The sequence below is a fragment of the Melanostigma gelatinosum genome (assembly GCF_949748355.1).
Source record: "Melanostigma gelatinosum genome assembly, chromosome: 10".
Lineage (NCBI taxonomy): Eukaryota > Metazoa > Chordata > Actinopteri > Perciformes > Zoarcidae > Melanostigma > Melanostigma gelatinosum.
The window spans coordinates 7,105,650-7,133,143 of record NC_136643.1 but is presented as its reverse complement, the minus strand read 5'-3'; the positions used below and the strand labels follow the sequence as shown (position 1 = coordinate 7,133,143).

The window sequence follows — 27,494 nt, the reverse complement described above, 5'->3', positions numbered from 1 at the left end:
TTACAAATCAATTCTGCGGGGGAGGGAGGTACCACAGTGAGGAAGGGTTAGGAATATAGGGGTCTAGAGGAGATGAGAGGGAAGGAAACAAAGGAGACTGACGACCAAAATGAAAGGGATGGAAATAGATGAATGAATGAATGAATGAATTTTATTTATATAGCGCTTTTCACAGACAGTACTATCACAAAGTGCTTAACAGAGCAGACATTTAAAAGCATAAAAAACACAATGTGACCCTAGGGTCAATAAATTACATACACAGAGTGAATAAAAAATGTTAAAGAATAAAATTAAAATAAAATAAAAATGTAAAACAAATGTTAAGAGCAGGTCTAGGACATGGGTTTACTTTTACACAAACGCCTAAACAGGTGGGTTTTGAGCTGGCTTTTAAAAGTATCCACAGTATCTGCGAGGCGCAGAGTTGCAGGCAGAGCATTCCAGAGCCTCGGGGCCACTGCCTCAAAGGCTCGGGTCACCACGGGTCTTAAATCGTGTGCGTGGGACTGACAGAAGACCTAGAGCATTTGACCTGAGAGTGCGGGCGGGTGAATAGGGGCGAAGTAGATCAGCTACATAAGTCGGAGCCTGACCGTGAAGTGCTCTGTAAGTGATGGTGAGAATTTTGAAGTGTATCCGAGATGCTACAGGAAGCCAGTGGAGAGATCAGAGTACGGGGGTGATGTGAGACCGTCGGTTTGTCCTGGTGAGTAATCTGGCGGCAGCATTTTGGATGACCTGCAGACGGTTAAGAGCAGATACACTGAGTGATGTGAAAAGTGAGTTGCAGTAGTCAATGCGAGAGGAGATAAATGTGTGTATGATCATTTCTAATTCAGGCGTTGATAATACAGATCTCAGTTTACTGATATTTCTTAGATGGAAGAAACATGACCTGGACAGCTGCTTAACATGAGGGTCAAATGACATGGAGCGATCAAAGAAAATCCCAAGATTGCGCAGGTTGCAATGGGAAGCAGAGGAGAGAGGACTAATAATCTGCCTGATCATGGGGACAAACTCCTCTGGAGCAATAACTAGGACCTCCGTCTTAGAGTCGTTGAGTTGCAGGCAGTTTTCTGCCGTCCAGTCTCTGATGGCATTGACACAGTCCAGGAGCCTAGTTAATGTGAATGCCTCGCTGGGTTTGAATGACAGATGAAGTTGGATGTCGTCTGCATATAAGTGATAGGACACATTATAGCTTGTTATGATCGGTCCCAAAGGTAACAGATAAAGGGAAAATAACAGAGGCCCCAGAACCGAGCCCTGCGGTACACCACAAGACAGTGGAGAGGTAACAGACACAAAAGCACCCACAGAGACATTGAAACTTCTGTCACTGAGGTAAGATGTAAACCAGTCTAACGCTATGCCAGTTATGCCCACCCAATCACGTAGCCTCTTAATCAGGATGTCATGGTCTACAGTGTCAAATGCAGAACTTAGGTCCAGAAGAACTAACACAGAGCAGTCACCTGCATCAGCACACATGAGAATGTCATTTGAAACCCTCAGGAGAGCGGTTTCAGTAGAGTGTTGCTTACGAAACCCAGACTGGAACTTGTCGTACATGTTGTGCCTCTCCAGTGCAGCAGTAAGTTGTTTGGCCACCACTTTCTCTAAAAGTTTGGACAGGAAAGGCAGTTTTGATATGGGCCTGTAGTTCATGGGCAAAGCTGGATCTAAGTTAGGTTTCTTTAATAAGGGCTGGATAGTGGCATGTTTGAAATAGGAAGGGACAATTCCTGTAGACAATGAGGAATTGACAATAGATGTTACTGCAGGGCCAATAGTTAACAGAACGTTCTTAAATAGAGAGGATGGAATTATATCCAGAGGGCAAGATGATGGCTTTGTTTTGTTAATTAAGTCCATCAGGTCTTGAAGGCTGATAGGCTGGAAAGAGCCCATAACAGCAGGAGATTGCGAGGAGCTACAAGTAGCCGAACAGATCCCAGGCCGAATGCCAGACCTAATACCTGTTACCTTATCATTAAAATAGATCAGGAATTTGTTGCAATCGTCAACAGAATAGCATGGTACAGTGGAGACAGGTGGTGAAACAATTCCTCTACTTGTGTCAAACAGAATCTTGGGATTTTTCTTTGAAGAAGAGATTAGGTTGGCAAAATAAGCAGTTCTAGCTTCCTTTACTGTGGTATTAAAAGAAACTCTTAGGTCTTTGAGATATAAACGATGCACTTCTAGCCCAGTAGCTTTCCAGAGCCGCTCTGCCCTGCGACACTTCTGTCTCACGCTGCACACAGCTTCTGTCATCCACGGAGTAGTGTTATAGGCAGCCCTGGTCCTTTCCTTACGAGGTGCCACTTTATCCAGCAAAGTGGTGCAATGTTCATTAAATGACTGTATCAAGTGTTCAACATCATTGAGATTTGTGTAAAAGTCACAGCAGAAGTGCATCGAGAACTGATCAGCTGTACTCTGAGTAATAATGCGTGAGTGGAATGTTTGTTTCAGACACAAGGGGTCAGCATTGACAGAAAGATCAAAGAAAATACATTTATGGTCACTGATCAATAGGTCCTCACAACGGGTATTATCAATATCAAGACCCAGAGAAAACACAAGGTCCAAGGTGTGACCACCCCTGTGAGTGGCGCCAGAAACATGTTGCGTGAAATTAAAAGATTCAGTAATATTGAGAAACTCAGTAGCTATACAGTCTGTGGTATCATTGACATGCAGATTAAAATCACCAACCAGAAGCACTTTGTCTAGCTTGATAATAGAGGTCAGAAAGTCTGTGAATTCTGATAAAAACTGACCTGCAGGACCTGGAGGTCGGTAAATTAAAAAACAGTAAAACGGCTTTTGCCGGCCCACTTTAGTCAGCTGTAGTTCAAAAGTAGCATAGGATTCTGTGCTCCCCAAGTGGCAGGAAAACTGATTCTTCCAGACCACGGCGAGGCCTCCACCGCGGCCTGTCAGACGCGGTGTCAGTGACGGAGATAGATAGGGAGGGCAAAGAGAGGGAGGATGATTAACGGCGAAACAGAAGTGTGATGAGGGAGGGATGGAGACGGACGGGGGGGATGAGGACAGCTTCAGACGAACAGAAAGAAAAAAGGATTTATTTTCAAAGACACGCAGGGACAGAAGGGAGAAAGTGGCCCATCCACAGGGGACGGAGAGGGACAGGAGGACAGTAACAAATAAAGCGAGAGGTTAAAAAGGAGGAAGGAAGAAGGGGGGGGAGGAATGGAGAGAGAGGAAGCATCCCAGTAGGGGTTTCCGCAGGGTGAACTCAGCCAGAGTGTGAGACGCGGTGCTGAGCAGAGCTGAGCAGCAGCTCCTGAATTATTAAAAGGCAATATTTTGCAGCAAACGCCCACGGCCATGTCGGACATGTCTGCTGAGGGGGAAAGGACTCTGTGTGGGTTTACGTCTTGCAGCTTTTAGGAGTGTTTACAAGTGCGTTTTGTGATTGGACGCAACGTAGTTTGTGCTGTTTGCTTAATCGTCTTATTTTTTTAAATATTGTGTGGGGTTGTTGCCTTTGCGAGTTTGTTTGTGTATGTGTGTGTGTGTGTGTGTGTGGTCATCAGATGGAGTGTATGCCCATTTAGAGCCACTAATTGATGAGGAAGCAATGTCCTGAGGGCCTTTGTTTTAACTCCCTGCCCCAGTGGAGGGCAACCAGCAATTTAAGACACACACATACAGAAAGACACACACACGCATTTAGTAATGGCTTCAGAGAAATTCTCCCCATTTACACTTGTCCTTGTTTGATCTTCTTACATGAGTCAGCATAGGACACAAACAACCAGTCTCCTGGACTGCTCCTGGGTAAAAGTCTTGTGTTTCTTTGACCCACCCATCCAACCCGACCTCCTCCTTACGTGGAATTTGTTGCTCTTTAAACTACGTCACTAGAGATGAGACCGGTACGATCCAGGTATCCAGTTCGGATATGATGTAATTCAGACATCGGATAGTGGACTGAGGTTACCCATCCACGTACCAATCAATTTAAATTGGTGCTGGGCAAGTTAACGCGTTATTATCGCGTTAACGCATTCATTAATTAACGCCGACAATTATTTTTCGCATTTTTTATTTGATTTTGATTTTGAAAGTCCGTTGCTCACTGGCAGCGGTGGAGGAATGGAGACTACTGGACATCGCTGCGGTAAAGTCAGCAGACACTCAGATCTCCGTGGTCAACTCAGCAGACGCTTACTAGCGGAAAGTTAACGTGAGACAACATCCGGTTTCTTCAGACGAACATCCGGTTTTCAGAATAAGATGCCAACAAAGTATGAATTATATTCACATTAAGTATAAAACATGCTGCATCTCGTGAGTTAAAGGGAAAATACACCTAAATTGTGGGTAAAGTGTCTATTCTTTGATCGCTGGGTAACCATCATTACCTCGGAGTTACAGCATTATATTGATGAACAGTAGAGCTGCATTCACATGCTCTGACTGTCATGAAGACAGACATTTTTGCTTAAATGTGCTGAAACATTTTATTGCTGTTGCACAGCAGTGGAACGTTTCACATCCAGTCAGCACAGTGAGCACAGATAGTGAAGAGATATAACTGCTACTGTGTAAAGGGAATACTGCTGTTAAAAAGCACCTGATTTGTTTAAAGTGTTTACAAACCAAATGTTATTGACCTTTAGTTCATATAGCAGTACTTTTAAAATAAAAGTGCGCAATACACTACTTTTGAATTCATTATTGAACTTTGCCATAACAATGCGATTAATCGCGATTAAAAATTGTAATCGTTGCCCAGCACTAATTTAAATATGTAACAATGGTGGAGAGTGTCCATTCGGCCATGTTATGTTATGGCTGCGAAGAGGGTGGTTAGCTATGGTAGGGTCTTTAGCTTGTTAAACACTCACGGTGCAACATTTAGGCTTATTCTAGCTGCTATTAATAATCTAGTATTCCACATGTGTCTATTCCAGCTGATTTCTAACTCTGCATGGTAACCATAGCAACCTCTCACCACTTCCTCTATTCAACGTCCAACCAGTCAAAGGACTAAAGCCGATGCGAAAGTGTCTTAAAACTAGCACTCTAGCACTCACTAGCAGGGGTCGACTCCTCCGGTTGCAAAAAGAAGTCTGATTGCATGGAAGTCTATGAGAAAATTACTCTACTTCTCACTTGAGTAAACATTGTGAACATGAGTTTATGGTCTCAAGCTCTAGTTTCAAGTCTTCTTCAGCATGTGTGCTGATGCAGGTGACTGCTCTGTGTTAGTTCTTCTGGACCTCAGTTCTGCATTTGACACTGTAGACCAGGGCTATTCAACTAAATTGTTCAGGGGGCCACATTGTCAAAAACCCAAGGGGCCGGGGGCCAGACCGCCACAGCGTCTCTCCCGTGCTATGAATATATGTATACTTCACACAACACGCAACCACATTTTCAAGTTTCAAGTTTTATTTAACTACTACCTGGCAAAAGTAGTATACTTTTCAAAAAAAGTGCTTCATTTATATGAAAACTGCAACCTCTCAAAATGTAAACATTTCAATAAAAAACAAGTGCATGATGTGCAACTGGTCTTTCTAACATGCGTTAGAATGTGCATCTGAACAACAATACAAGTACAACACATGTAATAAATCAAAATAAAAAGAGATTGCACTTCTTTGACTGGACAATGGCAGAGAAAGAGGGTTCATAGGAAGTGAGGGCTACCCGCAAACAGTGATGCAAATGCTCATTTGTCATGGAGGCACGGTTGCTTGTTTTAATGGCATTCATATGAGAGAAGCTGGACTCACAGGTGTATGTTGAGCCAAACATTGTTAGCACAGATATTGCCAGCTTTTTTATGTTGGGGAATTTGGTCACATGAATACACTTTGTCCAAAATGTTGTGATTGATTCATTCTCAAGTGCCTGCTTCAGAACAGAGGATGCTTGCATGTCAATTATTTCCAGTTGCAGGGGACCCTCATCAATTTCAAGCGATGCAAGGAACTCTTGTCGTTTTTTGGAAATAGCAGCTACATTGGCAAATGGGTTGCTCACAAAATGCATCAATTCTCTGGGCATGTCAAAGTCATCAAATCGTTCTGCAAAGTTTCCCCTCAATTTATCAATGAAATCTGTCATTAATTGAGTGACTTTTGGTTTGACTTCACTTGTTGATGACTTGATAAAGTTGCAAAGTGTGGGAAATTGGAGCATTCTGTCAGTGAGATCAGATGAGAAAAGATCTAGTTTTATTTGGAATGCAGTGAGACTTTCAACAATATCAACTGTTTTGTTTCTACCCTGCAGTCCCAGATTAAGTTGATTCAAATGATGAAATATGTCGCTTAAAAAGCACATATTAGACACAAATCCATCATCCAACATTAGCGACAGAAACGTGTTGGCTTTCTTCTGCTTTGACTCACGGAGAAATGTTATAATTTCTTTCCTGAGGTCACACACTCTCTTGAGTGCATTGCCCTTGCTTAGCCACCTAACGTCATTATGCAACAGTAAATCACCATGATCAGCTGACATATCCTCAAGTAGTTGACGAAACAGTCTGTGTTGAAGACTGGAGGTGGCTCTGATAAAAGTTAATCATAGCCATGACTGAGTCCATTGTAGTTTTCAACTCACCACTGAGTCGGGCGCACAGAACGCTCTGGTGGATCAAGCAGTGGAGTGATTTCATCTTTGGTGCGATGGCACGCAGTCGTGCTGCCAGGCCTTTGATGCTCCCCGCCATAGATGGAGCACCGTCTGTAACTAGCATGTTAACCTGCTCCAAATTAAGCTTGTTGTCTTTGAAGAAAGCAACAATCTTTTTGAAGACGACTTCACCTGTTGTCTGTCCTTCCAGCGGTATTAGTCCCAGAATGTCCTCTCTGAAAATGTCACCATCAAAAAAACGCCCAAATAAACACAGCTGAGCCACGTCAGAGTTATCTGTGGACTCATCCACAGCCAGTGAAATCACATCAGCTTTCCTCAGTTCACTCAAAAGAGTTTCAAAGACATCTGTGGCTAAAACATCCATTCTTCTGTTGTTGTATCTGACATGGGAATTGACTTGATAGATGACATCACTTGGTCTTTCACGTTATCGTCCGTCACCACCTGAATGAATGAATGAATGAATTACATTTTATATTTTCACCTATAAAGCATTTCTACTTGTTTACAATAAAGTCCATGTTCATTTCATCAAGACAGAGATGTACAAATAATCACTTCTATAAAGTCAGAAGCAGCAAATCATAGTGGAAGTAAAAGGGAAAAGAAACATATACAAACCTCCTCAAGAGCAGCCAGCATGCATTCTTTTATCATCTCAGCATCTGTAAATGTTTTTTTCTTCTTGCCAAGGATCCATGTGACACGTAGAGATGCTGCAGTTGCTCTCTGCTGGACTGTAAAAGCCAGAGTGAAGTGACGGCGTGTTTTATTATAGTTTTCAGCAAGCTTCTTAATCCTTTCCTTTCGCAAATCTGAACCCGGGGGATAGTTGGCATCAAACGTCTTGTGTGTTGTGGTGTAGTGCCTCCGAAGGTTGTATTCTTTTGCGACAGCATTGACTTCGTTACACAACAAACACATCGGTCTGCCCTCGGGAGTTTCAATGTACGCATATTTGTTGGTCCACTCGTTATTAAACTGGCGATTTTCTGAATCAACTTTTCTTTTTTTTTATTTCGATAGCGACATGTTTACACAGCCGTGCCGTGCGAGCTGCAATGTTTGTTTTCATCTGATTTCACGTGCAGGAAGTGGAGCTCTGAAGCTGCTTCCTTATTATTCTTCTTCTACTGTGGGTGGAGGGGTAGAGCACTGCACGCCGCCACGGCGCCTCCTACCTTCCCAGGCGGTGTGTAACATACGGAGCTATGATGATGTGTGTACATACGGCGAATGTCTGTTTCGGCCGAACATAAGTCAACTTTTTTTTTTTTTTTTTTGCAATCTTCCGCAATCTTTTTTTGCAATCTTCCGCGTCAATCTTAGTTTAATAGCCCCGCTGTAGACCATAACATCCTGATTAAGAGGCTACGTGATTGGGTGGGCATATCTGGCATAGCGTTAGACTGGTTTACATCTTACCTCAATGACAGAAGTTTCAATATCTCTGTGGGTGATTTTGTGTCTGTTACCTCTCCACTGTCTTATGGTGTACCGCAGGGCTCGGTTGTGGGGCCTCTGTTATTTTCCCTTTATCTGTTACCTTTGGGGCCGATTATAAAAAGTTATCATGTGTCCTATCATTTATATGCAGATGATATCCAACTCCATCTGTCATTCAAACCCAGCGAGGCATTCACATTAAATAGGCTCCTGGACTGTGTCAATGCCATCAGAGACTGTACGGCAGAAAACTGCTTACAACTCAACGACTCTAAGACGGAGGTCGTAGTTATTGCTCCAGAGGAGTTTGTCCCCATGATCAGGCAGATTATTAGTCCACTCTCCTCTGCTGCCCATTGCAACCTGCACAATCTAGGGATTTTCTTTGATCGATCCATGTCATTTGACCCCCATGTTCAGCAGCTGTCCAGGTCATGTTTCTTCCATCTAAGAAATATCAGTAAACTGAGATCTGTCGTATCAACACCTGAATTAGAGATGATCATACACACATTTATCTCCTCTCGCATTGACTACTGTAACTCACTTTTTACATCACTCAGTGCATCTGCTCTTAACCGTCTGCAGGTTATCCAAAACGCTGCCGCCAGATTGCTCATGTGGAAGTTTGAGTCTGTTCCACAGCGAGGAGGCCAGAGCACGTGTCCGGCTGCTTTTTACAGTCGACACGCTGCAATAAGAAATCTACCAAAACTGGTTTACAATTAAAAGGAATTTAATCCCACCGATGCAAGTACAATATTTACAGTGAAGTACACTATTTCATGAAATATTAAATCAATAAAACCCCGTTTGCAAAAAACTCAACTCAGCTCCTCAGGTATAAAACCCGTCCATCCTCTGAGAGCCATCACGCAAGAGAGAAAAAGACTTGAAATTAAACCACCCACATCCGTTCGAAACACCTCCTCTTCCGTTTATCCCAATTCCTATTGGCTAACTACCAGGAGTGTATTCGCCTGTCTGGCTTTCTGTCACTGAGTTTACTAACACATTCAATGACCGTCAGTTACGGTTTAATCCCTTCTATGATAATCCTTCAGTATAAACGTTAAACTTCTGCAACTTTGGCAAAAGCTTCATGTCTCAAATTCTACTTCTAGCTACTAATCCTAAAACACTTTATGCTTATCTTAATTATGCATTTCCAAAACCCTTATGTTTATGACTAATTATGAATTCTTAATTATTAAACACTTTTATTATATCTACTGAACATACCGTTTTTTTGCTCAAATTTCTTACACTCACCAGGACAAATCGACGGTCTCACATCACCCCCGAACTCCGATCTCTCCACTGGCTCCCTGTAGCATTTAGGATTCACTTCAAAATTCTCACCATCACTTACAGAGCACTCTCAGGTCAAACGTGGTGACCGAGCCTTTGAGGCAGTGGCAGTGGGGCTCTTATAATAGCCCCAACAAGGTAGACGTAAACACAGAATGTAAACTGGAAGATGTAAGATGTCTCCCCTGTAAACATGACCACTTTTAATGACCTGGAAGTCTACTGCTTCGTTCAGCTCTAATATGGCTCCCTGTAGCATCGAGGATACACTTCAAAATTCTCACCATCACTTACAGAGCACTTCACGGTCAGGCTCCGATTATGTAGCTGATCTACTTCGCCCCTATTCACCCGCCCGCACTCTCAGGTCAAACGCTCTAGGTCTTCTGTCAGTCCCACGCACACGATTTAAGACCCGTGGTGACCGAGCCTTTGAGGCAGTGGCCCAGAGGCTCTGGAATGCTCTGCCTGCAACTCTACGCCTCGCAGATACTGTGAATACTTTTAAGAACCAGCTCAAAACCCACCTTTTTAGGCTGGCATTTGAGTAAAACGTAAACCCATGTCCTAGACCTGCTCTTAAAATATGTTCGACATTTCTTTTTTTTTTCTTTTTTCTTTTTCTCTGTGTATGTAATTAATTGACCCTAGGGTCACATTGTGTTTTTTATGCTTTTAAATGTCTGCTCTGTTAAGCACTTTGTGATGTTATGTCTGTGAAAAGCGCTCTATAAATAAAATTCATTCATTCATTCAAGAGCGAACTCACAAGAACCAGTCACATTTATTTACAACAAAGCATGACAAAACAATCCAGCAAAACTCACACGAAAGAGCAAGGGCCATTCAAATATTATTTACATCAGGGAACAATATCCATAAACAAAGGCAAATTAGCACACTGTAGATGTAAAGAAAACAAAAGCAGTTTCACTTTCCAAATGCTGTTCTATTTAAATACAAAGTCCATCCTCCTGTCTTTGTTTACAAAGAGTTCAATACATTTTATTGATGGTTGTGCAGTACATCCGTGCGTTTTACTTCCAGTAACAGGTCCTTTCGATTGCCATGGATGCCCAGGTTACCAAATCCAGCATGGCTCCAAACACCAAGACGTTCAGTCGCAAATAACAGGCATTCCCAGCAATACAATTTGCAGCTCTTCTCAAGTCTGCAGACCCTGTCTGCCAGGAATACCGTTCATAGTTTGCGGACTGAAAGTGGCGCACAAATCCTTTTCCTGGCTGGGTCAGGGCTGCTAGCTGTGGGGTTGGCCGGACATTTCTTACTATGTCCAGTTTGTCCGGAAATGTCCTTCTTGAGAAAGGCGTTCCCAGTAACGCCGCTCCTAAATCAGTTTCTCTTCCACCATTTGATGTTCAAAAAACAAAGCTAGGTTAAAAAAAAACTAAAAATGCCATAATTTCTTCCATATATTTCCACTTGAACTCTGACTGCTACAAACTAAGTTCTGCTAGCAAGCATAAGTTTCACTTTAGTCACATGCTCGCCCACTGACCAATCACAGCACACTCTGCACCTCACGGCAGAGCTGCACCTGGACACTGAGCTGCACGTAATGCTGATGTAGTTGTAGGCCAGCTAGCAGGCTCTGGCACGTCAAAGAATACGTCCAACATCTCAAACTAAATATCTGATTGGTTGAACACTATGACAATCAACAATATCGTCCCCATTCACCTAAACTGCACAGGGATTCACTTGTGAGTCTGCAGGCCTCTCTTATTACCTAGAGACACAGAGGTGAAATCTGATTGGATAAAAGCTCTACTTAAAAACAAGCTGCACTGGAAGCAGAGCAACTGAGGAAGACAGTAGCTGTGCAATGAGAAAATAAGATAATTGTAAAAATATTTTTATAAATTATAACACATGTAGTGTAGTTAAGAAATATTATTAAATTATAAAATAGATTATGTTAAGGCCAGCAGAGAAGGCTTTGCAGGCTCTGATGGCCCACCACTGCTAAAGAGTATGCTTTCGGCGGGATTACTGTGATTGACAGGTCGCTGCTGCTACCAGAGACGTATACGGCATTTCTACGTCACTCCGCATTCCAAATATGGTAACTTTTGTATATTAGTTGCAAAAAAACCCACTATGGCGACAGCCGTAATCCAAGATGGCCAGTCGATGCTTCATAACCGCATTCCACCAATGGATGACGTCACGATGACTACGTCCACTTCTTATATACAGTCTATGCTTGAGTAAAGTGAATGTGTGCATGTGTGTGAAAACATGTGGTCTTAGCACTCAGTCTTTTGTAACAAAGCAGATTTAGGAAGGAGCCACACACATTGTTGTTTTTAAATCATTTGTTGGACTTTTTTTGGATAGTGTAGATATTCCTCTTCACAGGTCTCACATTTTTATTTTAAATATTCACTTTGAAAACTATATAAAGGAGTTGTCGATTTACCATTGCACTCTTTAAAATCCTCTTATTACCTTTCAACTCATGTATAGAAATCTACTAGAAATGGGTGGCCTAATTGCTATATACTTGATTCAAGATTTTCAAAACTTAAAGGAGTTACCATAGCAATTTGCATCCCTACACCTGCACCTCTACACCTTAACTAACGCTTCAAATACATTGCTTTGTAATACATTTATATTGGATGCAAATTGTATGCAAAAAGAGCTCTGATATTGCAGAGCAATAAACATAAAAACATAAATCTTTAATCTAAAACAATTATTTGCACACAGGTGATCATATTAATACTTACTAATAAGTTATTTTGTTTTATATTCAACATCAAAACTTTGAAAGCTGCATTGGGTCACCTTGCACGTATTTGGTCAAACATGCCATTGAAATTGGGATTTCTCCTGTTCAAGATTTCAAGTCTTGTAACGCCTCAGTGTCTGGATTGGCACCAATGGGATGTTCTTTTCTGTTCCAACCTTATCTCGGACCCGACAGGGGTATTTGCATAAATATATTGTTTAGTCCGGCTTTAATGATGCATGATTTCCATCTCACTGAGCCTCTCCAGCTCTCCGACTCCTCTCTAGCCTTTTCCTTACCCGCCTCTGCTTACTATCACCGTTCCCACCATTATGCTGTGCAAATATCAGCTCCACCATCACCCATCACGCGTGGAAATATAATTTACTGCTTTTGAACCACAACGCTATTCTTCACTTTGAATCCCTCCCCTCATCTTGGGACCATTAGGTGGTTTTCCTCAACTTCATTAAATGTGTCTGTTGGGAGATTTCTTTTTTCAGAGCAGTAACGCAGATGACTAGTCCTGGATTGGAAGCTCAGAGAGTCACTGATTGGCAGCGTGAGAGTGGCTCCTTTCTTTCTCTCACTTTATTCATCTCACGCTACGTCTGTTCTCCTACCTCCCCCGTCTCGCTCTCTGTCCGTCTGTCCATCTAGTCCTTGGTCTGCCTCTGTCTTCATCTCTCTCCTCCCGGGTTATTCCTTTGCTCCTTGTGATGTAATTGAATTCTGCATCCCTGAATTGAGCTTTTGCCCTTGAGGAACAGAGAGGAGGTCGTAGTTGCATTTCGGTTTAGCTGCAAACGATTCTGCTAATTCGATATGGGCTTCTTTTTGTTTTCATACAGTCAACAGCAGGGGTAGTGTTGACGGGGGATTGAATGAGAGGCAGACAGTGTAGAAATGTTCTGTCTGGACCGACTGTACCTGTCAGCAGACAAATGGAGATAAGCATGACCTCAGTTTATCAGTGTGTATTTTGGCAGATTTCCTCAGTGAGATTGAACACATTTATAGTTGACAGTTTTGGTTTCTTCCTAATTAGATTGAGAGCAGTTGTAGTCTTTGGAGAATGGGAAAATTGTAGCTGTATTTGTTGCAAATAGTTTAGTTTAGGAGACTCAATCAGTGCAGGGTTTTTTTATTTTTTATTTTTTGGTGTACATGGTTTACTGTTCATGCTAATTTGGCCCATTATCCCTCTCTTTCTCTAAAATGACCTGTGTCGGGGGCCATAATTATCTCTACTCCTACCATTATGTCTGCCATATTTCCCCGTAAGTCCAAACTGTAGCCCATGTGGTAAGAATATGGATGCCAATGTCAGTCAGTTGATCCATCACTTCAGGCTGGTCTCATCCGTCATTCGTAGCAAAAGGTACGAAAAATAATGCGCTCTTCTTCGAAGGTAACCCACGAAATTATTTCGTCTGTTATCCTCGTACGAGGAAGTATAAAGACAGCAAAAGCACACGCAGGGCGGGCAGGAGGTAGGGGAGGTGGATGTGCCCAACATACCGGGATCTTTCTGCTGTAAAGCTGTGTGAAACGAGAGGTCAACATTGATGTTTTTGTCACGTAACTTGTATTCTTCAGTAAAGACACTTCTGCATTTATTTTAACCCAAATGACCATCTTTTTCTCAAACTAACTAAGTAATTTTGCTGCCTGAACTAAGTATTTCACTATGTATTCTCAAACCCAACTCAGTAGTTTTGTTGCCGAAACCTACCTGAGTTTCCTGTGAAAACGGAGGTTTATTTTGAAAAAAACGTATGCATGTAACGAGCAGAAATTCATGTGTTGCTTTTTGTAGGAAAACACACGGAAAATGAGGAGTAACCTTTCGTAAGATACCATACGAACAGTTGCATGAGGATACGTTGTCTACTTTGGTTCAGACTAAGCCAAACATCTTACATTTTGTACAGATTTTCATGGATCCTCTGACATTTCCTGCTACAATGAGGTTCACAGTTTTGATCATTCGTGAAATGCCACAAACAACTATAAGATGATTTATGAGCACCATTTATACGTTATGTTTTCTAGTAATTAGCAATTAGCTGGCATCGCTAAGACGGTGAACATGGTAAACATTATACCTGTTAAACATCAGCATGTTAGCCTGCTGATGTTAGCATTTAGCTCGAAGCACCACTGTCCCTGATCAGGCTACAGCCTCACAGAGCTGGTAGCGTGACTGTAGAGGAGAGTGTATCCTCAAATACCATATCACCTTTTATATTTCTGTAATTTAAAAAACACGACTTGTCAAGCTCATTGTAAGGGGGTTTGATGTGCCACACAGACTGAGGAAACAAAACAGAAATAAGCCCCATATAGGGCATTATTAGAATAAACCTAAGCAGCGCACCCATCTGTTGATGATGAGCTGTGAGTATGACATACGTCATCTATTTTATGTCAAATATAAGGAGTATACACATTCACATCGTCTCCAGCAGAGGACGGAAAACCGGAAGAACTCTTAACACAGATATTAAAAATGCTCCCACAACAGTTAAAAGTCTGGCCTAGAATTAATGTCCGATCAGATGCTGCCTCATCCATCTTCTGCTCATCATCAGTGCCAAGTGAAGACTGAGGAGAGAGACGGAGAGGGAGAGGGCATGGGTGTTAAGTGTTGGCGCTAGCCCCGGTTCTTACATAACTAACTGACAATTAGGGTTCCAAGTCTCGAGCACTGCTATGGATATGCAGGTATTGGCAGGACATCTGAGTGAACTATGGGGAGCATATAAAAGAATGGAGTAGAATAACAATTCCTAGAAATATACCCAAAAGACACGCTGGCCTCATGTTTGACTGCCATAAAGTGGCATAATCAATTTATAAGGGTTAGGATTAGTGTTTCCTTTTGATAGATAAACATAATACAGACACACACAGCACACTGTTGTTTCCTTTTTCATTTCTTGATCCTCCAGCCCCTCCTTGATCATCACACCCGCTTCTTTCCTCTCCTCATCCTCCTCTTTGAATTCCCCCCTTCTTTAGTGCTTCTTCCGTCCTCCCTCTTCTCTTTCCTCCTTCTACCGCTCCATCTTCACCTCCTCCTCTCCCTTCCTCTCCTGTGTCCCCAGCCTTGTTAGCAGTGGTCACGCACGCTTGCATCCCTGATTAACTAACAACCCGAAGGATGTTATGCCGAGTATAGTGTCTGCTCTCCACGAGAGAGAGGCATCGATTTGCTTGCAGGCGGCAACCACACAGACGGTTGGCACATCGAAATGAGCTTTGAGAGCAGAAAATGGAAAAATGAATGGCTTCCGGCAAAAGAAAAACCCATTTTATAATTAGTAGCCATGGGGTTTTTGGGCCCAATGACCACATGTACAACGATATCACTGATAAGTAACTAGTTTAAAACAAGCTGCACTGGAAGCAGAGCAACTGAGGAAGACAGTAGCTGTACAATGAGAAAATAAGATAATTTAAGAAAAATTATTAAATTATAAAATCTTTTTTTTTTCTTTTCTTTTTTTTTTTATATATATAGCTTTGTGATTCTGTTTAGGCCAGCAGAGAAGGCCTTGCAGGCCCTAACGGCCCGCCACTGGTTTCATGATATGTCTCCTAGTGTGCATGTAATGCTGGAATCTCAGTGACAAATGGTAGACATCAGTGCTTGATATTGTGGGTCACCAGGTCTGGCATATAAAAAATAAAAAGACTCTAGTTCTTCATGTGCTGCTCTGGGAGCCAATAGCGCAAACTGATCCTCCTCCTAGGCAGATGACATATATTGACCCATTCAGAGGGTCAACACACACCCACACATAGAGTGAGTGTGTGTGCGCAGTTGCAAGAGAGTTTGTGGATGCTGACGTGAAGTTGTAAGGAATAGTTTCTGGCTCTTAGTTACCAACTAGTTGCCCCCCCCCCCCCTCTTGCCTAAAGAACTGCCTTTGACAAACATAATCCCACCCTGGAGGTTAGTTTTTAATGCTTAGTGCTTTGCTCGGGAACGTGCTAGTTGTTAAAGGACTCCGGCTAGTACTTTCCTAAATTCAAAGGCATAATTTGTGATAGAAAAGTGAACAAAAGCGTGTCTCTTTTTCGCCCTTCTTTCTTCAAACCTGTCTGCACTCATACATCCAGTGATAGGGTGGGTTCGTGCCCTTGATTGTGATTGTCTCCTTGATCTAAAAGCTTCTGCGTGTGTGTTTGTGTGTGTGTCCGTGTGTGTGACCTTCTACATTCCAAGAGAGCCTCTGAGTTGAGAGCTGAACCCCGCTGCCTGAGAGGCACTGACCCATGAACTGTCATCATACAGCTCCACATTATAACGAGTGTAGGGCTCATCGGGCTTCTAATGCTGAGTTAGCAGAACATTTATTCCCTTTACAGAGAGAAATTCCACCCTCGCTATGGCTTACAAAATGTCTGTGTGCTCTAAACTTGTGACTACAGCGTGCTCAGTAGCAGGGAAAAACCATGTCATCATGTTGCAACTCCAAGGCCATGTGTAACCTTTTCTAATAACACTGTGTAATTTATGAGTGGATCCTATTATCACGCGGGCTCACCATTACAAGGAAATGTGTTGTAGTTATCAGATATAGTGATGTGTTCCACAGTTGAATAACTCTTACTGTAAACTGTTGCATATTCTGAAAGAATCCCGAGCCACACCAACTCCAGGACTCCAAACATAATGTTTTCTGAAGGTGAATGTGATTAAATATTTTTAAGCCACAAAGATGCATTATGGGGGCTCCTTACTTTTTCCAGCAAACTACTACACAGTTATTGGCTGCAATTATGGCTCGTCTGATAAAGCGACTAATTATTTCCTGTAGAATGCCCCCCCAAAAAAAGAGAATATTTACTGTTTTCTCTGAATTTCTCATCGTGCAATAAATCATTTATCTGACCCTCTGTCTTCAAAAGCGATGCAGTGAGTCAGCCGGAATGTTAATCAACACTTTCAGTGAGGAGGCACACACTCACACACACACGCACACGGCTTTGCTCAATGTGTATTCAGTTCCCAAAAGAACAGATGTCCTCTCTCTGTGTCTGTGTCATCTGTCTAGAAACTCATTCGGGAAACATTTAAGAACACTCGGCATCATCACCAGCTTCATCACCTTGAGCCTATTCCTACTGTCTGCCCTCATTTAAGTAGAGCTTTTATCCAATCAGTCTCACCTGCAGCCAGTGCAGATTAAAGTGAATGGGGACGATATTGTTGATTGTCATAGTGTTCAACCAATCAGATCTTTAGTTTGACATGTTGGGCGTATTCTTTGACATGCCAGAGCCTTCTAGCTGGCCTTCTAGCTGGCCTCCGGACCGCCCCTCAGCGTTCGACCACCGCTCTTCACAGAGGAGCCGATGCAGTTGGGACGCGTCCGCCTCCCGTTATCCGAGCGCCAACGGCGGGCTAGGGCAGGTTTATGCGCTTATTGCGGTCAGGCTGGTCACCACCTCGCCTCCTGCTCCCTCCTGCCAAAATACTAGGCTCATCAGCTACTGGAGGGGTCCTGATGAGCCAGACCTCCACCTCTTCCTCAGCCCCCCCATCCTGCAGACAGATGAAGGCATCTCTCATGTGGAAGGGATAATCCATCCCACATCATGTCCTGGTTGACTCGGGGGCAAACTTCATTGACTCCGCCCTCATCGCACAAGCTGGAATTTCCATGGAAGCCCTTCCTGTTCCCAAGGAGGTCTACGCCCTGGATGGACAACTCCTGGCTCACATCACTCACCACACAGCTCCCCTTAATCTTCACCTATCCGGTAATCACCACGAGTCAGTAGAACTACTCATAATTTCCTCGCCACATGTTCCTGTGGTCCTCGGCCAACCTTGGCTGAAGCGTCACAACCCTCACATTGATTGGTCCACAGGGAGCCAATCCACAGATTGGTCTCCAGTCAGCTCCAGCTCCCACTAACGTAATTGCAACACCCACTATTGAGCCCCCTGACCTCACGTTAGTGCCACCCACTTACCACAACTTAGGGGCAGCCTCACGTTGCCCCTAAGAAAGCAGTGAGCCCTAGGTATTCAGCAAGCAGTGAGCCCTAACACTGCGCCCACATAGGCCCTATGACTGTGCCATCAACCTGCTTCCTGGCGCCCCTCTGCCCTCCAGCCGCCTTTTCAAGACCTCCCGTCCTGAGAGAGAGGCTATGGAGAAGTACATCCACGACTCCCTTGCAGCTGGGTTAATCCGACCCTCTTCATCTCCGGTGGGTGCTGTTTTTCTTTGTGGACAAGGACCACACCCTTCGTCCCTGCATCGATTACCGTGGTCTCAATGATGTAACCATCAAGAACAAGTATCCTCTCCCTCTCATTGACCCCGCCTGTGAGCCCCTTCTCAAAGCCACCATCTTCCCCAAACTGGACCTCCGCAATGCCTACCACCTCATTCGGATCCGGGAGGGAGATGAATGGAAGACCGCTTTCAACACCCCTCTAGGCCATTTCGAGTATCTGGTCATCCCTTTCGGCCTCACCAGCAGTGTTCCAGGCCATGGTGAACAATGTCCTCCGTGACATGCTCAACCGCTTCGTTTTGGTCTACATTGATGACATCCTCATCTTCTCTCGGAACATGGAGGAACACATCAAGCATGTCAGGCTAGTGCTACAGCGACTACTGGAGAACAAGCTTTTTGTAAAGGCGGAGAAGTGTGAATTCCGTGTCACCACAGTGAGTTTCCTTGGATTCATCATCCAGCCGGGGCAGGTGAGGGCGGATGCAGCAAAGGTTCAGTCAGTGGCAGAGTGGCCTACTCCCACCACTCGGAAACAGTTGCAGCGGTTCCTAGGGTTTGCCAACTTTTACAGACGGTATATTCGCAATTACAGCACGCAACTCACCTCCACTGCCATTCCCTTTACATGGACTCCAGAGGCTGACGCTGCTTTCACCTCCCTCAAACAACTGTTCACTATGGCCCCGGTGTTAATTCATCCTGATCCCTCTCTGCAGTTCATTGTGGAGGTGGATGCCTCGGACTCTGGAGTCGGGGCCGTCCTCTCCCAGCGGTCTCCCCAGGATCAGAAGATGCACCCCTACGCCTTTTTCTCCCCCCAGTGCCTGTCCCCCGCAGAGCGCAACTATGATGTGCGAAACCGCAACCTATTGGTGGTGGTTCTCGCACTCGAGGAGTGGATGCACTGGTTGGAGGGAGCTGAACAATCATTCATCGTTTGGACAGACCATAAGAATCTCTCTTACCTCCGCTCTGCCAAGAGACTGAACTCCCGACAGGCTCGGTGGGCGTTGTTCCTGGGAAGGTTAAATTTTACACTCACCTACCGGCCTAGTTCACGCAACATCAAGCCCGATGCTCTCTCTCGGCAGTCCACCACAGAGAGAACCCCCTTCGAGCCTGAACCCATTCTTCCCCCCTCCTGTGTGTTGGCCGCTGTCACATTGGGAGTTGAGTCTATCGTCCAGAAGGCCCAGCACTCCCAGCCGGATCCAGGTGGTAGTCCTCCCAACTGCTTGTTTGTGCCGGACGCAGTCAGATCCAAGGTACTACAATGGGGACACTCCTCGAAACTCACCTGCCATCCTGGTTTCCACCGCACGCTTGCCTTCATTCGCCAACGGTTCTGGTGGCCATCCATGTCTGGAGACACCCGTGCATTTGTGCCAGCCTGTTCAGTCTGCCCCTGTCTGGTGGCAATACCACCATTTTAACCATTGTGAACCGGTTTTCCAAGGCGGTGCATTTCATCCCCCTACCCAAATTGCCTTCGGCCATGGTGACTGCTGACCTCTTGGTTCTCCATGTTTTCCGACTCCACGGCATTCCCCTGGATATTGTGTCTGACCGAGGGCCGCAGTTCTCGTCACAGGTCTGGAAGGCTTTCTGTCGGGCGCTGGGTGCCACCGCCAGTCTCTCTTCGGGCTACCATCCTCAGACCAACGGCCAGACGGAACGGACCAACCAAGATTTGGAGTCGGCTCTGCGTTGTGTCACTGCTCGCCACCCGTCCTCCTGGTCCGTACACTTGCCGTGGGACCCCCCCCCCACCACCACACCCCCGGGTCGTCAATGACCACACTGTTTTTGAGGTCCAGTGCATTCTGGATGTCCGCTGCCGGGGCCGGGGCTTCCAATACCTCGTTGACTGGGAGGGTTATGGCCCGGAGGAACACTCCTGGATTCCTCGTGGCTCCTTCACAGATGCGTCCCTCGTCCGGGACTTCCATCGGGAGCATCCTGACAGGCCCGTCGAGGGGGGGGGGGTACTGTCACGGTTCCGCTGTGACCTCAGCTTGACTCCCGTGTGTGAGTGTGTGTGTGTGTGTGTGTGTGTGTGTGTGTGTGGCGCTTCTGCGAGTGTGACTGCAATCATCCGTCACCTGGGCTCATCTCCTCACCTGACAACAATTACACCATCATCACCTTCAGCTTAAATACCCCGGCTTCCTGCAGTCTCATCGCCAGATTGTTCCTTCAGCTCAGCGGTAGCTACAACTTCTGCCCGTTGAGTTTAAAACTTCGTCTTAGAGCAAGTTAGCCTCTTTGACGTATTCAACTAACTTGTGTTTTCTCTCTGCCTCAGCGATTCCTGTGCCACGCCGCCGCCGCACACACTGCCTCACTGCTTCACCTGCATACCCCACCTGCATGCTCCACCTGCATGTTCGACCGGCTCCTCAGAGAAGCAAAATAATAACCTTTTTTTCACCAACTCTGCTGTCCCGGTGTCTGCGTTTGGGTCCAGAACAAACCGTCCATAACAAGACGTTTTGAATATGCCGTTGATTTCAGCTCTCAGACTCATTTTATTGATTAGTCCGACCAGCTAAGAAGCAACTTTATTTGATGCCACTCAAAGTGACAAAAGGTCAGTGAAGAGGAGTCTCTAACCTTCCGGTTACCCTGTATTTGGTTCTTGAACTCATCGTAGAAGCACTCACTCTCTCAGTTTGGCTCCGTCTTTGGACTCTCCAGATGGGTTCGGAAGGCCTGGTGGAGCTCCGGAAGAGTCAGCTCACCCGCTGTGAGAGAGAGTTTGTACATGTGAATGAAAGAGAGAGGGAGACTCTGGGTGACAGAACGAGACAGAGGGATAGCATATGTGAGCGTGTGTGGGGCAGTCATGTGTTACGCACCCAGCCTGAGTAGTACCATCTGCCTCGTATCAGGGGTCGATCTGGGACTGCCCTCTCCACTTTCTTCTCTCTCTTGTTTTAATGTCACTCTTTCTGTCACATTAGTGGTACTGTAAGCATCAAACAAAAGGAAAAGTAGCTTTAGTATGTTATTAGCGGCTGGCAATGTCACTCGCTTTTTGCAAGGCAGGACAGCTCCAGCGAGAATGAATATAAGACAAAGGCCAGCAGTCAAACAGACTCTGAGATAGGGAGGAAGGGAAAGGAAGGACAGAATGAGATATGTGTCAAAGGAAATCAGAATCTGAGAGTCTCAGGAAAAAAGAGAGAAGAGGCTACAAAGACAAGGAATGGAGAGGCGAGGAAGAAGATGAAAGCTCTGTAGTTCAAACCAAGTCCCAGCTTGGCCTCACATATCCTGTTACCATGGTGATTTAACTGCCGATGTGCTATCCCCATGAGACTCTGTCCTGGAAACACAGGAGGGTGTAGGGGGGAGAAAGAGAGAGAGAGAGCAACACAAGGACAGGCAGAAGGGGAAAAAAAAGAAAAGAGGCACAGGTGTGCTAGACAAGAACTGCAATGAATGTACAATACCCTCTTTCCCGTTCAGGAAACCGTTGTCCATCTAGCCGGTTTTAAATGGAGCCTCCAAAAGGTTCAAATGTGGAAGGTGTATTTGCTCTATATACAGTTATTTAAAGTATTTCAGCTCATTGTTTTGGTTTTACACACCTTGCTTTCAACGAAAAACACCTGTAATAAACTCACTTGTAGCACGGAACAAGATTAGCAACTAACAGGCTAACATAGTGGAGTGTTTATCTGCGAAAAATAGGGAGTTGTTGGGAACCAAACTAGAGCTAAACAGCGAATGAATATTGGACATACATTTGTCAGCTAAAAACAAGGCTCCAAATGGATACTAATGTTTCTCCGTACCTGTTGGATGGGTAAATAAGTAACATTTATCAGCATGAGATGGGAATATGTCAATGATACGTTTACAGGGGGGGGGGGGGGGTTGTGCCCCCAAGTGGCCAAAATAAATGCATGCTGATTTAAATGGTTGGAAGTCTCATGTAAGAAAAGCAATCTTGTGTGGTATACATTAGAAATTTATTTAGTTTTTTGAACATTGATGAATGAAGAGGAAGGGTTTTTCATTGTATTTCACCTGCAAAATATCGCACCAATCGTCTTTTATGTCCATAAAAGACAATTGATGCGATACTTACTGTATATAAAATACCTTGAGAGTACTACTTTCTCGGTATATAGGGGTACATGAGGTGAACTGCCGATATGAATTATCCACCAACAAAAAGAAACGATCGCATGTTAGACAGATATACACCTCAAAATATCTATGCCTTGTTTAGTATACACAATGGTACTGTGTTCTCTTGACTTCATTATGATGTATTTTTTATATATTGTCATCCATCCTAATGGAGCAATACAGGAACCGACACTTATTATCCTGTAATGTTTCGTCATGTAATTGTTTTACATTTCGCATTATTTTCTGCGCATAAGACGCATCATGTTTATTATACATGCTATGCATTTTATGCACAGTTAAACATGATTATGCATCATTTATGCTACCTTAATATAGTATATTGTATTCGTTGCAAACTGAGTACTGAAATAGAAACTAATCAATTGGTACCTCTCTCTCTCTCTCTCTCTCTCTCTCTCTCTCTACAGCTGTATCATTCATGAGACACAGCTCGTCATCCTTTGGATTTGGCGTAAGTTCCACCTCCCTTCTCTCCCTCTATTTGCATTGATCAATTAGTCATAACTTTGGTTGCTGTGATTTATTACTGTAATGAATCCCATTACCAACGTCTTATTGGTCCCTTCGTTTCTAAGGTAACGGCAGAGAAGCTCAGGTTGAATGCCAAAAGGCCTTTTGTGACTGCTAAACATGTCTGCTGGCTTTCCCCAAAGCTTCATGAGTGTAATTACTTAAAGAAAGAAAAAAGTGAAGTGAAAATGAAATCCTACACACCCGAGGCCAGTGAGGAAAAATGTGATTAGCATGATGTAATTAGAATACTATTAACCATAATCTGTACCGCTAGCTATCTTTTTATTAAAGATTCGATTTTAAAGAGCAAGGGCTTGGCTATCTATGACCGTTTTAATAAAGTAGCAAGAAGACAACAAGTTGATATACCCAACGCAAAGGGGCTAGAGCACAGCAGCTTTAGCTGCTATGATGTTGAAGGTTTAGCCTTTACAGGTACATTGTGTAACTAAAATATTTAATGATAATGCTTATCATATTTCATGAGCTTAAGGCCGGATAAGACTTTCCTTAGCGTCCTTTGAAAGAGGATAACTGACTAATGCAGCACACAGTCACTTTGACAATGTTTATCGCCTTGATTTCCCTGTGGCAATAAAACATCGACAGTCTTTCGGTCATGCAGTACATTTTAAAGCAGTTGCTGTATGTTCCACACCATAACAAAGCATTCATTAGATCTTTAGAACCACCGACACGTCTTCATTGATACACAGACTTAAGTGCCCTTAAGATCAAGTGCCTCTTTATTCTGTTTTGTTCAAGTTAACATATTATCCAAAGGAAAATTTGTCACATTTTATGTGGATGTCCAATCAGTGTTGATATGGTAAATGTAGTCAGTTGAAGCAATAAATTCCTTGATGCCTTCTATATTGACTGAGGAAGCTGATTTCCCCTGCTTGTAGAGCTGTGCTGGCATTGCCTTCATGCACCATGATGCATTGCACGCAATATTCTGATGCCCAGCTTCCCCACTGGCTATATCCTGATTGCACTGCATTTCTTTGGCTGTATGTATCCATAACATCCTCTACTCTCTTATTTTCGGATGCCATTTTCACTTTTCGAAATGTAATGCCAGCGAAAAGAACAAGGAAGTTCTTTTTTTTTTGTTTATTTTATTTACACAGAGGAAAATAAAACAGGTTTCGGGAATTCTGTTCTTAAACCGCATCTTGAGGACGCCCCCATAGGCAGAGACTAGAAATCCAAGCTAGGATTGCAGTCTGTAGTTCTCCCTTGCCCCCAGCTACCTCACTGTTACGTCAAATGATGGCGCCCGAATGCAGGATGAAATAGAAAAATGCACTCAGCAGACTGCAAATCTCCGTCAGGTGTGTCTGCAACGACCACCGGTGTATTGTGTGATTGAATGAATACAACCCGCAATTGGCCAACCCTCGTCTAGATAACAATGGGCTGTAAGGCATCGTAAAACACACTTCATTCAAACTCAAAAACAATGGCGATGTATGCATGCTCGAAGTTGTCTGATAGGACATCACACAATCTTGCCAAAAACTAAATTTAGCCCACCAAGCCCTCTGCCCGCTAAGCAACGGCTGCAGCGTCTAGGTACAGCAGTGTGTTTACCTGTAGTACCGTTAGCTGTTAGCGGTTAACCAAACATACCGTCCAAAACAATAAAGTGAGCCGCAGTTGAGAGGCGCAAAGCGGTGTTTGCATTGGTAGTTCTGAAAACTGTCATCCCCTCACTGTCGTATATCATATAATATACAGTGTTCTGCAGCAGAATGTGAGATTGGCAGTAGAAATGGAGGTGCACATTCACGGACACACTCAGAACTGTGAGGATTTGTGTCTAGCTCTGCTGTATTTCCCTCACTAGGGTCCTCCTACGAGTCCCGCCCACTGCCGCGCCTCTCTCCGTAGGCACAGCTGTGCCTCATCTCCTGTGATCGCCTCCAGCTGACATAAATACTCCTGTCACTCTCATTCCAGTTGTCAGTCCGGCCGTTTACCTACCTGGTATTCCGACCCGTGAGTAGTCCATTTGTTCACTCTCTGAAGATCCGCTACTAACGATGCATTTCGTTTTTTCAACTTGCCTGCCGCACAGTGTCGAGCCTCGACAGGTTAGGTTTTCACCTGTACGAGGAAGCCTTCCAGTTAGTTCCTCGGAGTTCAACTGTGTAGTCTTGGCATTCCTGTGTCGAGCCTCGGGGGTCACACAGATGATCCAGCCTGCCTGCCAGCCGCGGACACGGACCGGCCACTTCCCGGCTAAGATCCGAGCGGAGCGCGAGGACGCGCCTCCGTACTGACGTTTGACAGTTTTCCTGTCGGCTTCGTCTGCCGCTCAGCAGGATTAGCCACTTTCCGGCTTGGAACCGTGCGGAGGCGTGGAGACGCCTCCTATTGACTTTGTCCATTTCCTGTCTTTTACCTTGACTGAGAGTAATAAATTATCGTGGTTTTGAAATAGAACTCTGCTGTCTGAGTCTGCATTCGGGTCCATGAACACACCACATCATAACAGAACGGACTGACCATAACTATGGACCCAGCAGCCACAGCAGGATTTCCACCTGCAGATCCCCGGGTCCGTGAGTCATTTGTTCCGTCTCCTGAACCTTTCCACGGAGACATGAGAGGATACAGAGGTTTTCTGCTCCAGATGACGTTTGCGTTCAACCAACAGCCCTGCACGTATGCATCGGACAGTTCTAAGATTGCCTATCTGACCGGGTTACTACATGGCCGTGCTCTCGACTGGGCCCAGGGCTGGTTCACTCAGAACCTGTTGGATACGGTTTCTTTTGGACAATACCTGGAGGCGTTTAAGAGAGCTTTCGACCACCCTATATACTCTCAGGTCACTGTTCAGAACCTCCTCCGCCCCCGTCAGGGCTCTGCTAGCGCCGCTGAACATTCCATTGACTTTCGCATCCTGGCCGCAGAGTCCGGTTGGGAGGAGAGGGCTCTAAAGGGGGTTTTTCTCAGCAGCCTGTCGGAGGGATTAAAGGACAAGCTCGCTGTTCTGGAGGAGGCTAAGACACTGGAAGACCTGATCGCTCTCACCATCCGACTGGATACTCTGATGCAGGAACGTTGGAGAGAGTGTAACCACAGGCTCCCGGCTCTGGTTCGTCAGCCAGTAACCACTTCCGGTCACCGGTCCACAGTTCCACCTCGCCGCCGCAGCCCAGGCCCCAAGCACTCGCCCGCTCCGGCACCTTCTCCCGTGGATCGGGATGAACCCATGCAGTTGGGACGGTTCCATCTGTCTCAGGATGAGAGGGAGCGACAAATCCGTTCAGGAGCCTGCCTCTACTGCGGCAAGCCGGGTCACCGTATCCCTGTCTGCCCGGTGCGCCCAAAAGAGAGGGCTCGCCGGTAAGAGTGGGAATACTGGCGAGCGACTCCACCCGACTTCCCCGTCCCAAGTCCTGTCTCACACTACCAGCTAAGTTATGCCTGCCGTGGTGCTCTACCGGTCTTGGCCCTGATTGACTCCGGAGCAGAACAGAGTTTTTTGGACTCCTCCTTGGCCTTCGCTCATGGGATTCCCTTGGAGGAGTTGGAATGCCCTCTTCAGGCAAACGCTCTGGATGGCAGTCGCTTGACCAATATCACGCACCGGACTTGCCCAATTACCCTGCTTGTGTCAGGAAACCACCAACATGAGATCTGTTTTTACGTCTTCTCTATGCCCCTGACGCCCCTGGTTCTGGGCCATCCTTGGCTCCTGGACCACAACCCACAGATAGACTGGGCAGGAAACAGAATCATCGGATGGAGTCCTACATGTCTTTCGAGGTGCCTCAAGTCCGTCATTCCCCGGCAGACCTCTTCTCGCCACACCCCTACGACCGAAACTGACCTCACCTCGGCCCCTTTGGAGTACGCAGATCTCAGAGAGGCATTCAACAAGGAACGAGCCCTTTCCCTGCCACCCCACCGACCCTACGATTGCGCCATAGAGCTATTCCGCGGCGCCACCCTGCCCTCCAGCTGACTATACAACCTTTCCCGACCTGAACGCGAGTCGATGGAGACCTATATCACAGACTCCCTCGCTGCTGGAATTATCCGGCCGTCATCGTCCCCGGTGGGAGCAGGGTTTTTCTTCGTGGCCAAGAAGGACAAGAGTCTCCGTCCTTGCATCGACTACTGAGGGTTAAACCAGATCACCACCCGGAACAAGTACCCACTACCCCTAATCAACTCTGCTTTTGAATCCCTACCCGGTGCCACAATTTTCACCAAGCTAGACCTCCGCAATGCTTACCACTTGGTTCGGATACGAGAGGGGGACGAGTGGAAGACTGCTTTCAACACTCGCCTGGGACATTTCGAGTACCTGGTCATGCCATTCGGACTTACAAATGCACCAGCCGTTTTCCAGGCTTTGGTGAAT

The 27,494-nt window shown here is 45.1% G+C and overlaps 1 protein-coding gene across 1 annotated transcript in view; it reads left to right on the top strand.

Moving 5' to 3' along the window:
• tmem163a (transmembrane protein 163a) overlaps positions 1-27,494 on the top strand; it is a gene marked incomplete at both ends in the record, with an annotated part of 91,286 nt that overhangs the window by 35,482 nt on the left and 28,310 nt on the right. Inside the window, one exon of the mRNA XM_079277118.1 lies at positions 23,005-23,048. Within this exon, the coding sequence (XP_079133244.1) occupies positions 23,005-23,048 (44 nt within the window). The remainder of the gene's footprint in view (positions 1-23,004; positions 23,049-27,494) is intronic.